The following is a 19,199-nucleotide window of genomic DNA, read 5'->3' as shown; positions in this document are numbered from 1 at the left end:
TTCATAAGACTCAATACAATTACGACGGCAATAACACCACAGGCATTTTCAAGCGTTCTAAACCTCAAGGCTCAGCAACTACGAGCCTTTCTTGAAAAAACCACGACAATGAAATCCAGCCAACCAAAAGAGTAACCAAAATTAAGAACTTCTCTACAGAGAAAATAGTGAAAAGACTGGAAATAGTTTTCGTTTAAATATAAGTCTAAACAACTGGAAATTAGGGTCACAAAACAAAATATAAATGTTCTAAATCTTGACAATGTAAAAATAATAATATGGCTAAAAAAAGGAGAGAAAGAGGGAGAGGATTTAAGAATGTCATCTTTTACAGTGGACAATCAATACTATTAAAAACTAAAATGTAGGTTAAAAGTGATAACCTCTTAGTTTTTCATAATTTTTTTTCTTAACCCAGAAAAATGGTGTTGTTTGTGGTGGGAAAAAAAAACTATCCAAAGTCCTAAAATTCCTTTAAATTCACTTTCAGGTTATTAAATTAAAATTAAATTTAATACTAAAAAAGTAGATTGTACAATGATGCCATTTTTATAAAATTACTTCTGTTCACTTATCCAATCTATCAAATCTATCTTTCCACACACAGCTTACAGCTGTATGAAATGATGTTCTGATATTTATCCGATGTTAACGATTAAAATATCTGAGTTGTGGGATTTAGGCTGATTGATTTTTTTTTTTACTTTATTTTCAGCACTTTTCTGTACTGCTTGAATTCTATATAATTACCATGTATCACTTTTTTAAAAGCAATAAAGTCACTATTCATTTTTTAAAAATCAATTTGACAAACACTTTCTGAGAACTAAATATGTATATCAGACCTTTGCCAGACGCTGGGGCTTCAAGACGCTCACTCTCCATCAAACCATTAATACACAAAAATAGACAAGATACTTCAGCCACGTTAGTTTGTTTCTACCCACCTATGGTTTTGTTTTTAAAAAAGATATTGGCAAAATCACATCTTCTAAAAAGTTATTCCCAAACCCTAAATCTTTTAGGAAAGAAGAAAGCAAAAGGATTTAATCTTCATTCATACGAGAGGAAAAGGGGAAGAGATATATTCTCTGTTACTATATTCAAATTAAATAGGACAATAACTGCAGATGACACAAGTTCAATTCTTTTACAAGTTTCATACCTTAAACAAGGACAAGATTTTTTTCTTTACTCTTTGCAGAAGTGCTATCCACAGAGAGGAGCCAAATGGTCAGATTTGGGGATTATATAATCCCAGATTGCAGTACAGCCTCAGACTTCATTTTCAAAGTTTGACTGCGGACAGCTTGTAAGCCTCACCCCTCACCCTTCCCCTTCTGCCTCATATCTGGGCAGGCTGATAAGAAAGCCCAAGTGCTACATCCTTTAGCATCAGCAGGAGTTTCAAACTACACTAGCCCCTACTCGAGGAAACCCTCACCCCAGCCCACCCTCTAACTACCAAAAATACCCCAAGCCAATCTCCTTTCCCTCATCTCTCAAACCATTTTCAGACCAGCTTGAGATGCCTGCCCTTTCTCCCCCAAGAGCCTCATTATGTAAGTAACAAATCTTTTTATACCCTTTCAGTGTGTCTGTGGGGTCATCACTCTTGACATCCAAACCAAATTTTGGGTGTGGGCCCATCCTGCTACTGCACGGTGGTCATGATATAGGGAAAAAAACGGGTTCATAATAGAAACGCTGCAATTTACATATCAAACCATGCTACAAACTGCAACTAACTTTCAGAAATTTAAAATCCTACTTCCCCCTAAAAAATGTAATATATAGAAAAGTAAATGTTTTAGATAAAATGAAAGTAAAATCGCTCTCAATGTATTCTTAGAGGAAAAAATTCCCAAAGGATAGTCAATGAGGGCTAACGTAGCGGTTCAAAAAGATATCTGGAATCAGGAGTGGATTATTTTATAAAATCTAAAAACAAAAAAAACAGGAGGAGAGTGGACGTCCAAACAAAAAGTTACTCAAATATCCTAGAACTAAAAAACGACTAACGTAAATTATCAAATATTCCTTCAGTACCTCTTTGTTATTAATATAAAAACAATGACAACAACAACTAGCTACCATTTCTTGAGCTCTTGGTCCTAGCACTGTGCTAAGTGCTCTTCACACATTATTTTATAAAATAACAACCCTATAAGATAGGTACTATTATTATCCACATTTTATAGAGGTAAAAACTGAGACTCATAAACAGGAAAGGAAAGTGAAGGTAAAAACGATGAAGGAACCTGTCTAAAGGATGCACAAGGAAGAGACAGAGCAAGGTTGGAACCCAGATACATCTGACTCCTCGGTCCACACTCCTGACCAGGATACTAAGTGTCGGTGCAAAAATGAATCCCAGTCAAGCCAGCAACAGATATATAATCATTTTTTAAGAATTACCTTTAATATCTCATCCAAAAGAACAGATTTAATTTCTAAATCCTCAAAGTTACAAATATATCCAGAAGTCTGAATGGGTTCCTTTAAAGACAAAAACAAATGTTATATTTAATTGTACAAAATATTCCTTTCTTTAACATATCATGATTTTCAATTTTATTATCAAAATTTTCAAACCAACAGAAAAGTAGAGACAATGTCATTAACACCAACATCTCCATCATCTAAATAATTAATATTTAGATATTATGGGCTTCAGTCAATTTTTTGGCTGCAGTATTTTAAAGTAAATAAAGTAAATTTGTGGATATCATGATATTTCACCCCTAAATATTTCAGTACATATCTCTAAAAGATAAGGAAGTTCTCTTTCATGGCCACATTACTATTATCACACTTTACATAACCAATATTAATTCCCTAATAGCATCTTAGTCCAAATTTTCCCAATTAATCCAAAAATCCCTTATATAGCTTGATAATTCTTATTCATGCAATTCAACATTAAATTTAATTCTTAATAAAATTGACAAACACTGTATTTGTATCTAAGTACATATGTCAAAGAAGTCCCGTACCATACTGAAAACTCCATCCTCTGTAACATTAGCCAAAGAGCGTTCCTGACAGATTTCCTACATAAGAAGATTTAACTTGCCAGTGTGTAAATATACGAGTCTGTTATATGTCTGTCTCTTATCCTAGTGTTATACAGGCTTGTGGAAATAAAGTATATAGTAGATGCATATTATAATGTAAAGTAGCTACCCTAAATCCTTAGTAGAAAAAACAGGTATAAATACTATATAAACAAGGAGAAAGAAACTCCCAGTAAACTTACTACCTCTAAGAACACTGTAAAAAGAACAGGATAATGTTGTGGTAATGGAAGTAATACTAGAATGCGATTTTTAAAAATATGCGTGTATATGTATATCATAATGAAACAGAAAGTTACCAAAATCCAAATGAAATAACATATCAGATTGGAAGATACCAACAAGATGAAAAGAATAGGTAAAAACTGAATCATATTTAGAGTTTAGTATGTCTAAGTTTAAGAATGAGGCTCCTGTATGCACATTATATGTATTTATTGGGTTTTAAAATGTATACTTTCTTTTAAAAAGTAGAAATTGTTAATTAAAATAGTCAGATTATATGAGAAAATTTTATAAAATCCCCTTTTTCCTCAAAAAAAGGTTGTATTACATAAAGACAATATGCTTTTACGAACAATGAATACACAGAAAGAATCAGAACAAAATTTAATTCAAAAAGAAAGGGTATATAATAAAATATTCCTTATAAATTATAGGACCTTTCATATACTTTGATTATTTTGATACTACATGTAAACCACGTATACCTGTATAAAAGTGTTTATCAATAGAAAAAAATTTTTATTTTTGGCTAGATAATGCAACAAAGCAAGATAGTCAAAAAATAAAAGTCAGAAAAGATGATCTGTGGATAAAAAATAATACCAAAAACAAAGAGAAAAGAAGAAAAAGAAGGGTGGGGAGAGAGATCAAAACTAAGAGTTCCCAAAATAATCTATGATTATTGGCATATACATAAATATACAAATATTTATGTAATTCAGATTTCAAAAATTCAACTTCTGCTTGAATTATCCCAACTAATTTTCTTTATTTTCCAAAATTCCTAGCTATCTATCCACATTTCAATTGAATATGAAGTTTTAGACTAGTGGTCTACAAAGTAGGGTACACTGATCTAAGCAGAATACAAGATATTTATCTTTATTGAAAAAGTATTGAAAACTTGACTAATCTTTACTATCCCAAGAAACACTGGTACTCTTAGTACACAAGTCAGAAGGTCTCATAACCTATACAATATATCAAGTATCCTGAAGTGCCCCTAACTTATCCATTCAATTTTAGCATAGTGTGACATACTGAAGTTTATATGTTCTCAATTAAGTGGATTTAGAGATTATCCTGTCTAATTTTAGCTAACCTTCATAAATTGGATGAGTGGTTTAAAAAGCTTCCTGCAAAGAATTTGTGAATTAAATGTACTATTGGTAACACAAGCCCAAGCAAACAAGAAAAGGCAGAACTGTCACCTCTCTTACTCCTAGCACAATTTCTCAGGTCAGCCACATTACAAAGTAAAAACAGTGCCATTCTAACCAGGTCTGACAAAAAGTCAGCTGAAAAATAAAAAGTATCAAGTAGACTATTTGAAACATGAGACTTGTATTCACTAGGGTAATAATTCCTCTCTCTAATGTGCGCACTCTGCTTGAGACACCAGATAATGGCAGCACAAACCATAACAATGAGTATGACATTTTAAAAAAAACGTTTATTCCTGTTAAAATTCATCTTTTTCTCATTCTTTTAAAATTTCTATTTTAGGGACATACATCATAATGTAATTAATACGGTAGGTCACATATATAATTTCTAAATAAGTAAGTATGCATGTATGAAGCTACATATTCAAAAGTTTGGAAACCCCTTGTTTGGAAAAGAAGCAAATGTACAAAAATGAGAAACTGATTGATGAAAATATGAGCTATGAAAGAAATATAAAATAGTAGTAACCAATGAGAGGGAAGATCCAAGAAAAAGAATAAAAGACCTGAATCGGTACCCTGAGAGGGTCACTGGAGATGAAAAGGATCAAGCAAGGAATATCAACATTAAATACTCATTTCCAAATTCTCAAGGAAAATGTGCTTTATCAGTGAATTAGAACTTTGCACACAAATGGCACTCTTTTCCCGCATATGATCTGAAGAAAGGTTTACAACTTAAAGAAAGGTATGAATTTAGAATTCATAATAACACTCAAGTGGATAAAAATACATTCATTATTTACTGTCAAACAACAGCTTATCTCCTGAATAAAAATATAGAATAGTACATCCTGAAGGAGCTCCAAGAGGTTCTGTTTTGAAGAGGATGTCCTTACACAATCAGTCGATAAGCAGTTAGAGGAATGGACAGCAGAGTAACTAACCAAGCAAGGACCACAGCCAGCAGCGTCCTCATGAATGAAAAAAACAGCACACTATGGTTTATAAAGAAATCCAGTCAGTGGTAAGGTTGCAAGAAATTCATCTAGCTCTAAAACTAATAGAAATTGAAATACTTGCCAAGCCAGAAAACAAACTCAAATTCACAAAAACAGAAGACGGCTGTTCTGTTAAAACTACTTAAGAAACACTTTCCACCAGGCAAAGATTTCACTTGGTACTAGATGGACCATGTGTGCTACACACACCTGAGCAGCCAGGCATAACAAGCACCCTCGCTTCTCCAAGCACATCATTTCTAACTTTGTGCACGTGGGACCAAGGATGGAAAAAGGACCCTAACATTCCAAAAGTATTCTACTGCCATCCTCAAGGTTATTCTGTGGTTACCTGTCAAATTTCTAGTCTCCTTTTGTAGTAAGGGTCAAACTTCCCCCCGACCCTTGAAAGAAGCCCATGTTTACAGGTCATATGCAGCAGCCCTGAATGAATGCCTTTCCTTTGAACATTACTCAGGGTCTAAGAATTACAAAGATCCTTAAGACTCCTAAAAGCTTTAACAAGCCCTTGAGAGCAATTTACATCAGGTGATTTACCAACCCAAAGATCCTGAGTAGGGCTCAAATAGGGAAATGTGAAAATAATTTAGGATATTAAAGGGGCAAATAGTTTACCAGTAAATACATTACTACATAAGATCTTTGGCAGCTCAAGGGCCCAAGCATGCAATTTCTTCCCAAGAAGGAAACTATAGGTCCAAACAAAAATTAATCAATGACATAAAGCATTTATCAACTCATCTCTTATTATTTACACTAGTTGGAATATAGCAGGAGTTCAGAAAATTCCAAATTCAAAATCCATTAATAATTCAAAAATAGTTTAAAAGATTTTTCTTCTTAATGATGTGTAGATTAGGCTACCACTCAAATTATTCTGAATTTCCTAACACAACAGCTAACAGTTGATCCAGAGCAGCCTAAGTGACAGGAAAATTCACGGTCTAAAAATGAGCTGATGTGAGCCACAAACAGAAAATCAAAATATAACTTTAAAATTAGTGAGAAAGGGGCTTCCTGATACTCCAGAGAGAAAAGATTAATTGCAGTCCAGATTGCATATTCATAAGAATATCAGAGTGAGCACCTCTCCTGTAATCACCACACTATTTGGGTTTCTACCTGAGTCTCTGCTCCTCGAATTGCAATTCTCTGATCCCAAATAAACACTTTGCCTCTTACATTGGTTTCTGTTTTTTAGGTTGACAAGTGCATGTAAATATAAGACAAGGTAAGCACAGAAGCGGGTGGCTAGATTGGGTGGCAGAAGAGAATGAAAGGACAAAGAAAATTCAAAACCACAATTTTTGGTTAGGTTGTTCTAAGCAATTTTGGTAAATAAGACTACTGATTTTCTTTTCTTTTTAACTTTGACAAGGAAAAAAAATAAAGACCATATAGTTAGTGACCCTGGTTCCATTTTTTAAAAAGAACAGATAAATGCTTAGGAAGTGCCTTTCAGAGAAAACAGAAAACATTTAAAGGACGAGTCTTTTTCCCACTTAAAACTAGATATTTTTAAATTCCACAGAAATGTTTCTATTTATTTTCAGAAATTCATGCAGCCAACACCAACAAACCTCTTGAAGAAACAAAGGTGAGAATCCAGGTTTTGATATTTGGCTCATTATTTACGTACTGTTAATGATCTTGTTTTTACCTCAGGATCCAAGTTTCTGAAAACATACATTCTTGTCTTCTCCATCATTGCAAACAAATCAGGATTATCTTTTGCCCACTTCATATCCCAGACATCTTTTCGCTCCAATTTTAACAACTCGCCAATGACTTGCTGTCCTGTGCTGTCCATTACCCGGGCGTCCAAGTCAAAGAACGTGAGAACTCCTGAGATGTCTATGACAGCAAGACGACTGCAAATAATGAAATTGGAGAGGGGGAAAAACCGTAAAATGACTATCAGTGATCATGGATACAAGTACCCATAACCATGCTGCTTCAAAATCAGTTCATCAGAACCTGGGAATAAGGCAGAAATGGCTTTAAATAAATAAATGGCTTTAAAAACCGGGACAGCCCCCTAAAAACTTTTTTATAAACTTGATGGACAACATGGACTATTCTTCATTTTGCTTCCTCATGAGGAAAAAGTATCCAAAGGGATTAAAGCAACTGGTATGCAAATAACTTAAAATATTACACTGGAATTGTAGTATTTGGCCCAATTAAAGACATTTAAACCAAATACAGTATAGTAAATACAAATACAGTATAGTAAAACCACACTGAACTGTAAGACAAATTTGAAACCATCACGTCTTTGCATTTATTACACAAATCCAACAATCCCAATTGATAACTTCGAAATCTAACATCTACGTAAGTAGAGTTTTCAGACTTACCTAGAGTTGCAATTCAAGGATAACTGGTAGGCTCGACAATTAAGGGAATATTTTTGAATCAAACCAACATTAGGAAGACTATATCTCTGAATGGTGCCAGATTCACGACCCTATGAAAATTATTTTTGATTACTAAAGCATATTTACCATAATAATACTAAATTATAACTACAGGTCTCTCTAGATAACCATACGTTTGTTTCAAAACCAAAGTGATGGTGTCATGGTGAATTCCCAACTCTGATACTGAATCATGTTATGGAGTACATATTTATCTCCTAATTTAACTAAAACCTTTCTAAAGCAGCTGTAGGTGATCTAATTTTTTCATGTAACATTCAAGAAAGAAGTCAGAAACCTAGCTCTTTAATAATACACAAATTCTTACATCACAAGGAAGAAATATCTAGGGTTATTTACAGTTGTTGTCTAGGTTAATATTCATGGTACATTAAAAGATAAAACATAAAGCACTTCTCGAATTAAATTTCATATATATGAAAAATCAATATAAGATCACCATATGAAACAGTTATTACTGAAAGTCTACGTTTTTATCCTATAGCCGTCTATCTGATACAAGTTTGTGGCAAAAGGAGATAATCAGAAAGCAGTGATACAATAAATATGAGTTTTAATGTGTTTAAAAATAAAACAGAATATAAGTTTCTGTGCAACTCTGTGCAAGATTTAAGGCTGACAGATCAGCAGTTAGTACAACAGACAGGAGAGAGCTGTGGTTTTCAAACACTTCTGGGCCTTGGGCCACAGCCATGGGACAAAGTAGAAGGCCCCACTCAGCCAATCTTTCCCTCTCCCCTTTGTAATCAGAGCAGCACTGCTTTGGCAGCATGATTCTCAAGAGGAGCTTATCAGAAAGGCTGGGGGCCATGCGAGGGGGTGAGGGGGAAGACACTTTTTAATGTATAAAAGGGAGGTGCAGGCTTTAAAAGATTTAGTATTGGGGTAGGAAATAAAATTTTGTTTTTAAAAACTGGGTCCTGTGGCTTAAAAAGTTTGACAAGTAATAGTTCTAAAAAACTGTTTACATTTCAACAGTGGAAAGCAATTTTAAAGGCAGAAGATGTCTTCTCTGTTAAAATTTTGGCTGGTATTAAAACCATCTGAGTACGTTTCTCAGAGGTAGACTCTGTCATTTAGGAATTATGTCAATTTTTGTAATTGATCTGAGTTGCACATTATTTTTTCCTGCAAATGGCAGAAACACAACTAACAGAACAAAAAACCCTGCCATATAGCAAAGACTCTAAAAAGAAAACAAAAGACTCCACAGGCCTGACTAAGATAAACTGCTTAAAACATATACCAAATGCATTTAGTAAGGAAAAATGAATACTATGTTCTTAAGATTTTTTCCCCCACAAAATTAGCTAATGGCTAAAGAATGTAAATAGCACCAGAAATATATGCTATTAAGGCTCTGTTTACATAATTCAAATTCAACAACTCCACTAGCATTACTATATTAAAGTAAATATTTTTCCCTAAAATTAATATTTTCAAATGTCAGAGCTCAAGAAAAGACACTGTAAGATTGATTTCATTTGAAAAATTCAGCAAAAATTTGCTAAGGACTTCTTTATTGGCTAGCAAGCATACCACCTCTTCATTCTAAGTCTTATGAAAGTAGCTGAGCCAAAGCACTTTCTCCAACACGAAATAGCAGGCCACATGGAGGAGGAAACTTTCTAAGATCTACTCCCACCCTCTGATCTGCTCCACATCTGCCAACCTTTTAGAGGACTCATTCAATCCAGTGTCAAACTCCTCAGCTGGCCCCCAATCTACTGTTTTTTATAAACGGCTGTTTTTGCAAATGATTAACAATTTGCGGGGCAATCTTTAAAACTTTCTATTTCTTATGTTGGACTTAGTAAAACCTGAGATGCCCACAGATGATATTAAAATCCAAAACATATTGCTTTACTCTATTTTTATAATTTAAACAATTATTATTCATAAATAACTTTTTTCTTTACAACTTACCACAATCAATGTCTTATCAGATGCAGTTATGGCACAAATTGGATCCCTTGTGCCCTAAAATAAATTAATTGTTATTCTTTACCAAATAGTTATTGAATGACTAATCTAGTATAAGGTAGGATGCAATTCACTAAGAAAAATACTTCAACAATATATTTATTAACAAACATTTACTTCCTGAGCACCTACCATATGCCAGACTCTGAACTAAGCACCAGAGATACTCCGATGAAATCTTTCCCCTCAGGGATTACTCAGAAGTTTACTGGGGAAGATGGTGAACCGAACACCTGATTACAATACAGTAGGATAACAGCAGAGGTACACACAGGAGTTATGAGAGCACAGAGGAAGGAGCATCTAACTTACACCAAAATGGACAAGGAGGCAAAAACCCAAGCTTAGTCACAAAAGATGAACAGACGGCGGGAGATGGACAGATGGCAGCCAAAATGAAGAAGGGGAGACGGCACTGCAACAACCTGGATGGATCTCAAGAGCATTATGCTTAGCGAAAAAAAGCCAACCGCAAAAGCTTACATGCCTTATGATTCTATTCAAACATTCTCAAAGTGATAAAACTACAGAGATGGAAACAGATTAGTGGTTGCCAGGGGACAGGGATGGGGGTGGAAAGGGGGTATGAAAACGAAGTAGCAAGAGGCAAGTTCCTTTACGGTGATAAAATTACATAAAACTACACACACGCACACACTCGCACATGTGTACATGTAAAAGCTAGTGAAAAGTGAACAAGGCCGAAGTCTAGTTAACAGTATCATACTAATGTCAATTTCCTGATCTTGATATTGTACTACAGTTATATAAGATGTCACCATTGAGGGAAGCTGGGTAAAGGGGTTCTATGTGCTATTTTTGCAACTTCCCTTGAGCCTATAACTATTTCAAAATAAAACATTTTTAAAAATCAAAAGAAGAGAGAAAACAGCAGATCTAGAAGAAGTTTTTCAGAATAGAAAATTTTTTAAAGAATTAGTAGAATAATATGCTATTCACTGGAAACAAATTCTTTTCCAGGTCACAAAATAAAATTACAATATTACCAAATCTACAGATATTAACATACGCTGGCAAAAATAAAATCACCTACTTGAATGGCTTTACTATAATCAAGCACGCCATCCACTGATCCAGAAGGGGTATCATCAACATGATAAATTCTGAAATAAAAGATAAGTACTATTTCATAATCTCTAGAACAATTAAAGGATCGGATGACACCAGTGAATACTGTTACTTAATATAAATGTCTGGATTATTTTAAAGAGTTCTTGACACAGCTCAGTCTTATAAAGGTAGAAACTATCTACTAGGTGTTTACTAGTTATACAAGTGATTTGCTCCTGAAAGCTGTGCCAAAAATATATTCAAACATTGAATCACATATTTCCAATGAATTTCATTAAGCCCCAAGAGATATTTTACCTTACTCTCCAAATGAACATCAGTTAGCAGTAACTTCTAATACAGTAAGTTTCTTTATTGTTTCTCCATAATTTCCCTTCTATCAAAGTAAATTTAAAGGTAAAACTTAAATGTATGTGGGAAGCTCTAATTAACGGAATTTTCGTTCTAAAGTAAAGAATCCTTTCCTAAGCTTACTGTGTTATGACGATGCACCACTTTTGGACTTTCGCCATCTCTGATACCTTTATTATAATACTTATTCACACCACAGTATCACTGTTAGAGTACTTATTTCTCCTACTAGATGGTGAGTTTTCTGGAGGCAAAGACTATATCTCCAGTGCCTCGCACAGTGCCACACACTGTCAGGTGCTCTATAATGTCTGCGGAAAAAAAATATTAAAATGAATGGAGGTGGATGTGGGAGATACACCATAGAGTAGCGATGAGGCCCTGGGCTACTTACTTAATTTCTCTGAGCCTGAATTTCTCCATCTGTAAAATAAGAGTAACAATTCCGCCTTTGCAGGCTTTTTGAGAGGTATAAACAAAATGTTTGTAAAGCACATAGGCACAGAGCCTGACACATACAAGGGGTTCAAGAAATTGTAGCTGTAATATAATCACAGGAAAATCACGCCATTTTCTATATTTAAAATGCCACAAAATTTTATCATTGTTAAATGCAAATCATGATCGTACTTTCATCAATGTAATGAGATCAAATGTTAAATAAATTCAATAGAAATGTATTAAATGCAGAAAGGTATACCAATTTAGAGGAACCACATTTCTGTATTTTAATACATTTCTATTAAGTGTATCCAGTTACTATTTCCACTTAGTTATCACAAAATAAAAGTAAAGGGTAAGAATAGGAGGCCTCTCAAGAGATCATCTGACCCACCTCCTCCTCTTAAAACAAGCAGTGTACTACGAGAAAGGCCAATCTGAGCAAAGTGGTTCAGAGCCAGATAAACCTGGCCTTCTGTTCCATCTCTACTTATCAGCTGGTGACCTTTGACAAATAATTTAAGGTCGTGTGTCTCAGTTTCCTCTCTGTGAAACAGGACTAATAAGAAAGTTGACTAGACCTACTGTAGTATCTGGCACATAAGTACTCAATCAACGCTGGCTGTGATCACCATCATCAACCATATTTTACAGATGAGAAACTGAGGTCCAAAGAGAACCTGCCTAAAGTCATTTAAACTAGTAATTATAGCCCAGGGAGAAATATAAGGAAATGCTGTCTTCTTTATTTAAACAAAAGCCAGAATGTCTTTATCTGGCTCATGGAGAACACTCACTCTATGGAGAGGCTAGACTTTTCTGCCCCAACTTTGTCCTAAGATCCACCTTCTCTCTGCAGACTGCAGGTCTCTTGCTTATTATTGCTACCACTGCCACATGCTATCCTCAGAGAGGCCAAAGATTCTTTCTGTTCCGTCTTTCAGAACTACTAACAAGATATAGTACTTTTCAACTGTTTTTTTTCTTCTGCTTCCACATGAATTTATATATTCAAAATACTTTTACTGGGGACATATCTCCTCTCTTAGTGCATAAGTGAGTCTGAAAGGGAAGAGAAGATTACATTAAGATCTCAAGTATGTGTAAGGGAACATGATTTGAAAAAGGAACCTGGGATTTCGGACAGGACTCCCACTGCCCACCCTCACCCACACAGGCCTACGTTCTCATTAAGATCATTAGGTTAAAACATTGAGCAAAATGCTTTACTTAAAAGATTAGGGTAACAACAAAAGGGCAACAAACATAGAGTATCACTAACCGAGACAATATAACTTACAAACACAGTAAATGTACCTGCACCTTGAGACTTACTGTAGGGAATCCCTCTATCCTGGCAACTAAGCTCTCTATGTGGTATAGCCCTCTTTACCCTCACTTACCAGAAACAGTTCCAACCCCAGACTCCCCAGAATCCAGGTCAAGAGAAAGAAGCGAAGTGGCCAGTTCACCCCACCTAAAGACCTCATCCATATCTGTGTCCAATGACCTTACCTCTCCTATGGTAACGGATACTAGAATCACCCCACCCTCCTGTACCACTAACCCATAGGAACGAAGCTTTGGTTAGACATTCAGAATTCAGTTCAATAATCATATTTCAGTACAGCATAATAACCCTAATACAGTGGATGAGTGAGAATAGCCATTTCTTTATAAAAACATAGATTTCCAGTCTTTATCTCTAAGGGCTTTATTTTATTATACCATGCTACCTCTCTTGTATTTTGATAAATTTAAACAGATAAATTTGGAAGATTTTCAAATTAATGGGAAAATATTTCTAGTAATGAAAACAATTTGTAGTTCCCAAGCATTGCAATTTATAATTATGTCTGATTTAAGTGTGATATGGTTAAGCTACTAAAAAATATGCATCAAAAGATATACCTTTCTCTCCCTTCTTTTCGAGACCTTGTGATCTGATTAATTTCCAACGCTGTGAGCTTCTTTGCCACACGATATTGCCAGGTATAAAATGCTTCTTTTGAAGCTGCTATCACGTGGGTTTTCGTCATTGTAACAAACAATGGTACTATTAAAAAAGAATATTAAGACAATTAGGTTACAGTTACACAGAACCACAGAATATTTGTGCTGCAAAAGACTTCAATGATCACTGAGTCCAACCACTCATTTTACAGAAAATACACCCCAGAGTCTCTGAAATCAGAAAAAAATCCAAAGCTTATAGGACCACAAAAAAATATTAAATCAAAATGGATCTAAAACCTAAATGTAAGAGCTAAAAGTATAGAACTCTTAAAAGAAAACTTAGGAATAAATCTTTGTGACCTGGGGTTAGGCAATAATTTCTTAGATATGACACCAAAAGCACAAGCAACAAAAGAAAAAGTAGATAAACTGGACTTCATCATAATGAAAAACATTTGTGCTTCAAAGGACACCATCAAAAAAATGAAAAGACAACCCACAAATGGGAGAAAATATTTGTAAATCATGTATGTGATAAGGAATTGTATCTAGAATATGTAAAGAACTCTTATAACTCAATAATAAAAAGACAAGTAGCCCAATTAAAAAATGGGCAAGGGGTCTGAATAGACAGTTCTCCAGTGAAGATATACAAATGGCCAATAAGCAAATGACAAGAAGCTCAACATCATTAGCCATCAGGGAAATGCAAATCAAAACCACAGGGAGAAACCACTTCACACCCACTAGGATGGCCAGAATCAAGTCAGACAATAACGAGCGAGTATTGGAAAGGTTGTGGAGAAATGGTAGGAATATAAAGTGGTGCATCTACTCTGAAAAACAGCTTGCTGGTTACTCAAAATGTTAAAGATAGAGTTACCATATGCCCCAGCAATTCCACTTCTAAGTATATACTCAAGAGAAAATAAAACATGTTCATTCAAAAACTCAAAACAAATGTTCATAACAGCATTATTCATAATGGCCAAAAAGTAGAAACAGCCCAAATGTCCATTAACTGATGAATGGATAAACAAAACCCCACTCCTTCCTCCCATCCCCACTCCCATTACTGCTTGGTTCAGGCCTTTATCCTTTCCTCTGGTATCATATGGATTATAATTCCTCATTAATTTAGAAAAGAAAATTCTCCAAAGTCCCTCCCTAATTTAGGAATATATTTTCCTAAACATATAACATTTTCATCTGTTTCGGTTTTTAGAGAACATTTAATTAAGCTCCTACTGTGTACTCTTTTATGAAGTAAATAGTCTCATCAAATCCATCGCATAGACAAAGAAATGGAGAATTAAAGAAGTAAAATAACTTGCCAAGGTTACAAAATACAAAATATACAACATAAAATTAAACAAACACATTCACACAAAGCATATAAAAGCTGATAAGAGATTTTCACATATTGAGGTAGATGGGGTAACTATTCGGGTTCAAAACTGATTCGGCTTGAACTAAAAAGCCTGACTTATGGCCTATCAAACATACATTGTACATCTGCTTAACCATTAAAGAATGCACTCTGTTAAGAAGAGAATGTGTACTTCCCCTCCTACGCCCTACTGGTAACGCCCTACTGGTAACGCCCTATTGGTGACGCCCGGATCAGTCCCTTTCCTGACATCACCGGGCACGTTGACCTGCTCATTTGCAACTGAATACCTCTTCGAAATTTTGATAAAAATGTATCCTGGGTGTGTCTAACGTATGCTCTTTGTTCCAAAAAGATATAAGACTGTACTGAAAACCATGCTTCTCCAGAACACTTCCTAAGGCCTTCCCGGGTTATATTCCTCACTCTGGCAGTAAATTCACCTTATTTCTCTTACCTATAGAATGGTTATTGGTCGTTTTGCGTTGACAAAACAAAAGAACTCCTTCATAAAAGATCATTTTAGTACCTGTTTTCTAAATTCATGAATGATTAAAATGGTGCAAAACTTATTTTTCTATTTATAAATATTGTGCAAAGGAATCATTAATATGGCCAGAATAAAGGAATGGTGTTAATAGCAGCTAACATTTATGGAGTTCTTGCCATAGTCCATAGTCCGTAGTCCTTAAATAAAGGACATTTAAGGCAGTAAGAAACTTAGAAATTGAACAAAGAATTAGTCTAGAAACTAGACTGATGGTATGATGTTAATTGAGTACTTGAGGATTCAAATTCAAGAATTTTTATATTCTAAATAGTTCAGTAGTTGATGCATATTAAAAAACTTTTTTTCATTACAATTGTCAGGATTTTTTCTATTCAAAATGTGTACTATTAGCGAACTCTAGAGGGAGCTAGAAGCCTTTCCTGTGGGAACAATTCGCTGAAAGCCAATCCTGCAGAACGGCAAAGCCCTCAGGAGAGCGCTGAGTGGGATGAATTAGCGTGCCAGGCCCAGGCTTCGCTCAGCTTTCCTTGACTCTGTCTTTATTAAATCATAAGACATTTGCTAAATATTTAGTTAATTCTACCATGGATACTCCAATGCCAGTAACCATCACGCCCTTAGTGTGAACTACAGTTAAGTTCATAAACCTTAACTGCTTTCTAATAAAATATAATTTTTCCTTTTATATAAAAGCATTTTTCTACACATTGTTTACCTACAATTATAAACTATACTCATGTTCCTTTCTTTTTGATACATCTTAAATAATCACAAGAGTTTATCATTAGCCTGATTCATTCAAAATTAAAATGTTAGTGGTTCATGGTAAGAGACAGACTCCTTGGATTCAAATCACAGGCACTTGCTAACTCTGTGGCCTTAGATAAACTCACTCTCTTGGAACCTCAGTTTACTTATTGCAAATGGAAGATGATAATAATACCAATCATATAGAGCTGCTTTAAGGATTAAAAGAGAGTGCCTGGCATAGAATCAATGCTTAAAAATAATAATAATTTTAAAAGCCAATATTTACTTAATTTTTTTAAATGTCAGGCATATATTTTAATATAATTATATTAATTATATCATTATAATTATAATACATAATTAATACGTTACATATATTAACCCATGACCACCCTGTAAGGTAGGCATTATTATTATCCCCATTTAGCAGATAAAGAAACTGAAGGATGGAATGGTTAAATAACTTGCTGAAGTTGAACAGCTAGAAAGTGCTAGAAGCTGGGACACAAACCCAGTTAATCTGGCTCCAGAATGTGTGCTCTTAACCACTATGGCATATTGCCTCTCATTAAGGGTTAATAAGTGTTAGGTGTGGTTGCTATTACTGCTCTTACTTTTATAACCTACACAGGTTTTTATAATAAAACCATATACAAATCCACTAGTCAATACAAAAAGCAAATACAAATATATCTAAAACATATGTTCTTTTGAATCAATATGGCAGTAATTTCAGCATATTCACATGGGTAGATAATCCTATCTACATAAATTATGCTAGATCTTTATTAAAAGACTTATCCCATCCAAGTGGATTAGTTCTTAGTTTCTTAGAACTAAGCCTCTAGGAAAAAATTAGAAGACCAAATTTTAATAGATAGACTATTTTAGGAAAACAAAAAAAAACCAGGATAAAAGCACTCTATGTCCTCAACTATTCAATCAATATCTGGAAAGAAAAAATTCAAAATATCTAGGAAGATTATTGGAAAAATATTTTTAAAGAAAGTAACATGCTTTCATTAATTGAACTTTGTAATGCTTAATACGTAGTAGTTACTAGCCAAGCAAGGATGTAAAATAATTTAAAACAATCTAGGAATTCATATACAAGTAAAGCCTGCTTGTAATATTTTAATGTTGAGCCTGAAATAAATGTCTACATCTGTAATGTTCCCCCACTTTCCTACTTATTCATTTCTTAGCCCTTTAAAGACCTGGTAAACTAAAACTGCACTGAAATGTCTTCATCAAATTACCTCTCTCTGGAATATGCGGAAGACTCAGGGCATGTGTTACAGACCATCGTTAGAAAGCTCCTATAAGCTCCCGCCAGAAGGGCTGCACACAGGCACTCGGTACTTTTCAGGTGCCTTTCTTGCCTTCATTCCTCTGCAGATGCTGTTAGCTCTCCTTAAAACGTCACCCGAGGGTACCGGCCCGGTGGTGCAAGCGGTTAAGTGCGCGAGCTCTGCTGCATCAGCCCGGGTTCACCGGTGCAGATCCCAGGCACACACCGACGCACCACTTGTCAAGCCATGCTGTGGCGGCGTCCCATATAAAAAGTGGAGGAAGATGGGCGTGGATGTTAGCCCAGGGCCAGTCTTCCTCAGAAAAAAGAGGAGGATTGGCAGATGTTAGTTCAGGGCCGATCTTCCTCACAAAAATTAATAAATAAATAAATAAAACGTCACCCGAAGAAATACTTACCCTTCAAAACTCAGTGCAAATGAAACCTTCTCTAAGTAGAAACGATGTCCCTGACATCCTCACGCACTGATATCCACTTATCCAGCACCCAGCACAAACGGAGCACACAGCCAGGGAGCAAGTCATTGTTCCACAGATTAACTATATTTTAATTATTTGCTTAGACATTCTACAGGAAATGTCATAATTAATTTCTTATCACTCCCAGTACAGTACCTGAAACAGTATATACTCACTGATGGTTTCTAAAGTAATGGATTATATTTTAAATATTTTCCTACATTCATTAAACATTCGTTACACGGCAAGTACAGTGTTAGGCAGTGGGGATACAAAAGTGAATGAGACATAGATCTTTAAAAAGCTCAAAATCTTGTGGGGATGACAGACAAGAAAATGAATAACCATGGTGCAGATAAGTGCTTTGGACAGAAGCACACCAAAGGTATTCCGAGGGCTCAGAGGAAGAGCACAAAAAGGGGTACGTAACTCCTACCAATGTACCGTACAACAGAGCCCCACAACTAAACTTCTCTAATAATGCAGAAAGTCCGTTTTAAAATTTCTGAGAGTGTCAGGAGGAACAGTAGATGACAAAACAAAAATCACACTTTCTAGGACAAAACAAAAATCACACTTTCTAGGACAATATCAGTTACATGCTTTGTTTGCTTTAGCCTCCAGTCCTCATGAAAATTCGACATAGAAAGTTAAAAAAGGAATTTTACAGGATATGTATGAAACAAAAATGTTGAGTCTTTGGCTGAGTTTACTGCAAACCAATGAAAGAACTGTTTGTTAAAATTTCAGCGAGCAAGACTGCAAAAAAAAAAGTTTCAAGACTCAAAAATACAAATAATCATGCCCTCAAGCATTTGCCATTTTATGAAGGTGAAGGATTTATATCTGGCTTTATTAAGCAAAGACTACCTATGACCAAAATTACTTTGAGGTTAACCCTATCATCATTATGAGTCTATGTTAAAACTTTTGATACTGAAAGAAAAAGCATATAATCTGAAGATTGACAGAATTCATCCCTTAGAGACTGCTATGTTTCCAATAAGTAGAAGATATTCATGTG

General features: G+C 34.9%; 1 protein-coding gene across 2 annotated transcripts in view; it reads right to left on the bottom strand.

Annotated features, from left to right (window-relative positions):
• The window catches only part of WDR35 (WD repeat domain 35), a 55,772-nt gene that overhangs the window by 13,864 nt on the left and 22,709 nt on the right, over positions 1-19,199 (bottom strand). For both annotated transcript variants that reach the window (XM_058551744.1, XM_058551746.1), the window contains 6 exons: positions 13,710-13,854; positions 10,969-11,038; positions 9,858-9,911; positions 7,851-7,960; positions 7,151-7,361; positions 2,419-2,499 (listed from right to left, as the gene is read on the bottom strand). In XM_058551744.1, coding sequence (XP_058407727.1) covers positions 2,419-2,499; positions 7,151-7,361; positions 7,851-7,960; positions 9,858-9,911; positions 10,969-11,038; positions 13,710-13,854 — 671 coding nt within the window. The remainder of the gene's footprint in view (positions 1-2,418; positions 2,500-7,150; positions 7,362-7,850; positions 7,961-9,857; positions 9,912-10,968; positions 11,039-13,709; positions 13,855-19,199) is intronic.

This window comes from Diceros bicornis, chromosome 12 (genome assembly GCF_020826845.1).
Source record: "Diceros bicornis minor isolate mBicDic1 chromosome 12, mDicBic1.mat.cur, whole genome shotgun sequence".
Taxonomy (NCBI): domain Eukaryota; kingdom Metazoa; phylum Chordata; class Mammalia; order Perissodactyla; family Rhinocerotidae; genus Diceros; species Diceros bicornis.
Note: the sequence above shows the minus strand (reverse complement) of the source record. Positions and strands in the feature narration are given on the sequence as shown.